The 6208-nt window shown below is 40.8% G+C and overlaps 1 protein-coding gene across 1 annotated transcript; it reads left to right on the top strand.

The window, feature by feature from the left end:
- The first annotated feature begins 4585 nt into the window (after nucleotides 1-4585).
- Nucleotides 4586-5261, top strand: LOC138929334 (uncharacterized). The gene is made up of 2 exons (XM_070288778.1): nucleotides 4586-4949; nucleotides 5053-5261. The coding sequence occupies exons 1-2, from the start codon at nucleotides 4586-4588 to the stop codon at nucleotides 5259-5261; spliced, it is 573 nt and encodes a 190-aa protein (XP_070144879.1).
- Nucleotides 5262-6208: the final 947 nt, after the last annotated feature.

Raw genomic sequence — 6208 nt, 5'->3', positions numbered from 1 at the left:
AGATGCCAGACCGTTGCTGTCTAATTGTTCTCCATCGGAACCGGATCGTGACACTCGTGACACAAGGCTAATACATTTGCATACTCAATTGTAAATTTGTAAACAAAAAGTTCACAACTCAGCTAATAATGCCTGTATCCACTTCAGAATTTGTATTTATATTAGTTTTTACATGGCTAATACATTTGCATACTCAATTGTAAATTTGTAAACAAAAAGTTCACATCTCAGCTAATAATGAAATTTGTAAACAAAAAGTTCACAACTCAGCTAATAATGCATGTATCCACTTCAGAATTTGTATTTATATTAGTTTTTACATGGCTAATACATTTGCATACTCAATTGTAAATTTGTAAACAAAAAGTTCACAACTCCGCTAATAATGCATGTATCCACGGCAGAATTTGTATTTATATTAGTTTTTACAAGGCTAATACATTTGCATACTCAATTGTAAATTTGTAAACAAAAAGTTCACAACTCAGCTAATAATGCCTGTATCCACTTCAGAATTTGTATTTATATTAGTTTTTACATGGCTAATACATTTGCATACTCAATTGTAAATTTGTAAACAAAAAGTTCACAACTCAGCTAATAATGCATGTATCCACGGCAGAATTTGTACTTATATTAGTTTTTAGAAGGCTAATACATTTGCATACTCAATTGTAAATTTGTAAACAAAAAGTTCACAACTCAGCTAATAATGCCTGTATCCACTTCAGAATTTGTATTTATATTAGTTTTTACATGGCTAATACATTTGCATACTCAATTGTAAATTTGTAAACAAAAAGTTCACAACTCCGCTAATAATGCATGTATCCACGGCAGAATTTGTATTTATATTAGTTTTTACAAGGCTAATACATTTGCATACTCAATTGTAAATTTGTAAACAAAAAGTTCACAACTCAGCTAATAATGCCTGTATCCACTTCAGAATTTGTATTTATATTAGTTTTTACAAGGCTAATACATTTGCATACTCAGGTATAAATTTGTAAACAAAAATTTCACAACTCAGCTAATAATGCCTGAATCCACTTCAGAATTTGTATTTGTTCGAATTAAGCGCCTCATCCAAAGTACCAATCTGGTAACTCCATCTGAGGACCGTTTTGGCCAGCATATTATTCTCAACTGGCCACACTTTTGATTTCAGTCTTGCGCGGCGTGGTTTCAAGAGCAGTCGATCTTGCGTGCCATTCTTTTGTTCTCCATTCAATATATAATAAACTTATGTATATGTATTAATCCAAAACGGCTAAAGTCTACTTATTTAATCAGGATACTCATGCACCTGCGTTGGGGGGAAAATCCCAACAGGTTATGGGCCCAGGACGCGTAGTATCGAAGACAGAAAATTAAATAAGTGCGAAAGGAGAGACACGAGAGACGCTGTGAAAAATGGCGGGTACATACATGCGCATCGAACCGCTAAACGCGGAGAACTACGATACATGGAAGTTGCAAATGTGTGCTATACTTGTGAAGAATGATTTATGGCCATACGTGAACGGTACGAAAAAGTGTCCCACTAATGAAAGTGATCTCGCAGAATGGACCATTAAAGACGAGAAAGCTCGAGCAGATATACTTTTGGCGATAAGTACATCCGAGTTAGGTTTGATCGAGGATTGCACCACATCCAGAGATTATTGGTTGAAATTGCAAACCACATTTCAATCAAAAGGGCCAGTGCGAAAGGCCAGCTTGTTAAAGCGTGTAGCATTGTCGCGAATGAGTGAGGGGGACGACGCCCGCCTTCACATCAACGGTTTCTTCGATGCGGTGAAGAAATTAAAAGAGATCGGAGTGACAATTGGAGACGATTTGCTCGCGATTCTCTTGCTATACAGCTTGCCCGACTCATACGAGACATTTAGGTGTGCGATCGAGACACGTGACGACTTGCCAAGTCCAGACGTGCTCCGTGTTAAAATATTGGAGGAATCGGAGGCAAAAAAAACGAAAAGTGACCGCGAAGAACAAAGTGCTTTGTACGCAAACCGAAAGAAAACCGGTAAAGAAGGCAAGCCTCAAAAGGAGAGCAGAAAATGCTTTGTGTGCAACAAGGTAGGACATATAGCGCGAAATTGTCGAGTGAAGCCGAAAGAGAGCAGCTATAGTGCGAAGAACGAGGAACGCGAAACCAACGGAAATCGGTACAAAAAGGAAATGACGATGAACGTGAATGAACACGCATTCATAGCCGAAGGGCGAAATGATATGTGGTGTCTGGACAGCGGTTGCTCGGCACATATGAGTTCCAATAAGAATTTGTTCGGTGAAATAAAAAGCTTTGAAAAAACATTGCATTTGGCCGACAGCAACACAACGAAGGTTAATGGTGTTGGTGACGTGAAGATAGACATTAAAGGAAAGGGGAATGAGAAGATCACCCTTAAAGAAGTGCTATTTGTGTCGGATCTTCGTCAGAATTTGCTTTCTGTTTCAAAAATAACGGAAAAAGGTTACGAAGTGCGTTTTCGTAAGGAAGAAGCGATAATTATGAAAAATAATAATGAAGTTTGGCTTCGAGCAAAGAAATACGGAAATTTGTATTATTTGAATACCGAAAAGAATGAAGCAAACAAAGTGAACGAAGAACAAAGCGAAATAGAAACATGGCATCGCCGGTTGGGCCATCTAAACGAAAAAGACTTAAAGAGAATGGCGTTGTGTGGAAAAGTTCACGGAATGAAGCTAAAAGAAAATGACAAACTACCGCAGTGTGAAATTTGCATCAGCGAAAAGCAAACGGCAAATACGTATAAAAGTGCTACGGAAAAGAGATCGCAGAAAACTCCAGAAATTGTGCACAGTGACGTGTGTGGACCGATGCGTACACAGTCAAAAAGCGGATGCAAGTACTTCGTTACATTTATCGATGACTATTCGCGATATAGCTCGGTATATTTCTTAAAGCAAAAGTCGGACGTATTAAACGCGTTTAGATCGTTCAAAGCCTTAGCAGAAAATGTAACAGGTAACAAAATTAAACAATTACAGAGCGATAATGGAACCGAATTCCTGAATAAGGAATCCGACGAATTCCTGCGACAAAGCGGAATTAGCAGACGTCTGTCAGCGCCACATACTCCTCAACAAAACGGCGTGGCAGAGCGGCAGAACCGCACTTTGGTAGAAATGGCCAGGTGCATGATGAAGCAAGCGGGGGCTCCTCCGTCATTTTGGGCAGAAGCTATTAGCACGGCTTCCTATCTCCGTAACCGGTGCCCAACGAAGGCTCTATTTGGGGAGCTACCCTACACGTATTGGACAGGTAAAGTTCCCACGGTAATGTATTTACGTACATTTGGAACAAAGGCGTATGCATTAATAAAAGGCACGAATAAGGGAAAGTTTGAGTCACGATCTGAGGAATGCATACTGGTAGGATACGCTGCAGAATCGAAAGCGTATCACCTTTATTCTCCTCAGAGAAGATCCATCGTGGTGAGCAATGATGTAAAGTTTATGAATACATCAGGGTTTAAGAGTAAATATGAAGAATTTTACGAGAACGAAGCTGAGGGAGAATTGTCTATTCAAATGACAAATAATTTACCGGACGAACAAGAAGAAGTTTCTAGCAGCAGCGACGTAGAAGAAGAGACTCCTGTTGTGGAGAGACGGGGCAGAGGACGCCCAAAATTGCTGAGAACCGGACAGCGTGGAAGGCCACGTAAACTGTATCAGCAGAGACAGGAAGATGAAACTCCCAACAATGATCCCGCAGAAAATGACACATCGATTGATGACGAATTTGAGGATTGCGAATTGGCATTCTTAGCAGTAACAGGGGATCCTTTGACACTGGAAGAGGCGTTCAAATCCAAAGAGGCAGCTCATTGGAAGCGCGCAGTGGAAGACGAGTTTATGGCCCAAGTCCTCAACAAAACTTGGGAGATAACAGAACGCCCAAACAATCGGAAAGTGATTGGAAACAAGATGGTTTTCCAAACCAAGGACGACGGCAACATTCTGGGAAGAAAGAAAGCCCGTTTAGTTGCCAAGGGATATGCGCAGAAACCTGGAGAAGATTTCTTTGAGTCCTACTCACCTGTAGCGCGATTTACATCAGTGCAACTATTGGTTGCTCTATCAGCAGAATTTCAGATGGAAATTCACCAAATGGACGTCGTCACTGCCTACCTCAACGGTGAGCTAGAGGAGCAGGTATTCATGGATATACCTGAGGGTTTTCAGCGAGTTCATGGAGCAGCTGGAATCAGACGCGAAAATCGGATCAAAGCAGGAGTTAGCATCAACAGATTTTAGAAAGGCAGCATGTTTTTGGAGAAAATCCTTAAAACAAATGAGAGATCCTGTTTGTTTACTACGAAAGGCACTCTACGGACTTCGTCAATCAGGACTTCGTTGGTATTGCAAGATTACAGAGAAGCTTAAGGAAATCGGACTTAACCCAACTGAGCAAGATCCATGCCTGTTTGTCAAGCAAGGAGACGGAAAGTTTCTACTTGTCACCATATATGTTGATGATTTGCTTTTGGCGTCAAATTATCCTAACTGGCTGCTTGAAACCAAAGCTCACTTGGGAGCATCATTCAAGATGAAGGATTTTGGACCAGTCAAAACGTGCTTGGGCATCGAGTTCAAACAGAATGCGAGGCAGCAGACAGTCTTCATGAGCCAAGAGAAGTACATCGACGCTATCCTTCGAAAATACGGCATGGAAGACTGCAAGCCGGCTATCACCCCGATCGAGTCCAAATCAGCACTGAAGCGACCAGAGAACCCAGACGAGGAGGAGATGAAACGGTATCCTTATCAAAGCTTAATTGGTTCTCTTATGTTTCTTGCAGTTTCTACGCGACCAGATATCGCGTTCGCAGTGAATTTCCTGAGTCAGTTCAACTCCAACTACTCAGCCGAGCACTGGAAGGCGTCGAAGCGTATCCTACGGTACTTAAAGGGTACGAAGATGCTTGGGTTACTCTTCAAGAAGACGAGATGACCTTTACGGCCTCGTGGATGCGGATTGGGGGTCCAACCTATCCGACCGTCGCTCTTATTCAGGGCAAGCGTTCATCCTGGCAGGCGCTTCCATATCCTGGGAGGCGCGTAAGCAGCGTACCGTGGCTTTGTCGAGTACTGAGTCAGAGTACTTGGCGATGTCGGAAGCCGTTAAGGAGGCGCTGTATTTGAAGGCTCTCCTTAACCGGATCGGATCGACTTGTGATTCCATCCGAATTTCAACGACAACCAGAGCGCACAACAACTGGTGAAGGGGTTCGGCTTCCATCCTCGGACTAAACACATTGATGTCCGACATCACTTCATACAAGAGAAGGAGAAGAGTGGTGATATCACGGTAGCGTACATGCCGACTGAGAAGATGCCCGCTGATGTCCTCACCAAAGGATTATGCAGTAGCAAGCATAATAATTGTATTCTTTCCTTGGGCATAACTAATATATAGTATAGGATTGCTACTTTGAGGGGGTGTGTTCGAATTAAGCGCCTCATCCAAAGTACCAATCTGGTAACTCCATCTGAGGACCGTTTTGGCCAGCATATTATTCTCAACTGGCCACACTTTTGATTTCAGTCTTGCGCGGCGTGGTTTCAAGAGCAGTCGATCTTGCGTGCCATTCTTTTGTTCTCCATTCAATATATAATAAACTTATGTATATGTATTAATCCAAAACGGCTAAAGTCTACTTATTTAATCCGGATACTCATGCACCTGCGTTGGGGGGAAAATCCCAACAGTATTTATATTAGTTTTTACAAGGCTAATACATTTTCATACTCAATTGTAAATTTGTAAACAAAAAGTTCACAACTCAGCTAATAATGCATGTATCCACGCCAGAATTTGTATTTATATTAGTTTTTACAAGGCTAATACATTTGCATACTCAATTGTAAATTTGTAAACAAAAAGTTCACAACTCAGCTAATAATGCCTGTATCCACTTCAGAATTTGTATTTATATTAGTTTTTACATGGCTAATACATTTGCATACTCAATTGTAAATTTGTAAACAAAAAGTTCACAACTCAGCTAATAATGCATGTATCCACGGCAGAATTTGTAATTATATTAGTTTTTACATGGCTAATACATTTGCATACTCAATTGTAAATTTGTAAACAAAAAGTTCACAACTCAGCTAATAATGCCTGAATCCACTTCAGAATTTGTATTTATATTAGTTTTTACAAGGC

The sequence above is a fragment of the Drosophila kikkawai genome, unplaced genomic scaffold (genome assembly GCF_030179895.1).
Source record: "Drosophila kikkawai strain 14028-0561.14 unplaced genomic scaffold, DkikHiC1v2 scaffold_136, whole genome shotgun sequence".
Taxonomy (NCBI): domain Eukaryota; kingdom Metazoa; phylum Arthropoda; class Insecta; order Diptera; family Drosophilidae; genus Drosophila; species Drosophila kikkawai.
Note: the sequence above shows the minus strand (reverse complement) of the source record. Positions and strands in the feature narration are given on the sequence as shown.

Coding starts and splice junctions, on each gene's coding strand:
- LOC138929334 (XM_070288778.1), top strand. CDS start 4,586: ATGAAGGATTTTGGACCAGTCAAAACGTGCTTGGGCATCGAGTTCAAA. Junction 4,950..5,052: donor TATCCTACGGTACTTAAAGG/GTACGAAGATGC, acceptor GCTCTTATTCAG/GGCAAGCGTTCATCCTGGCA.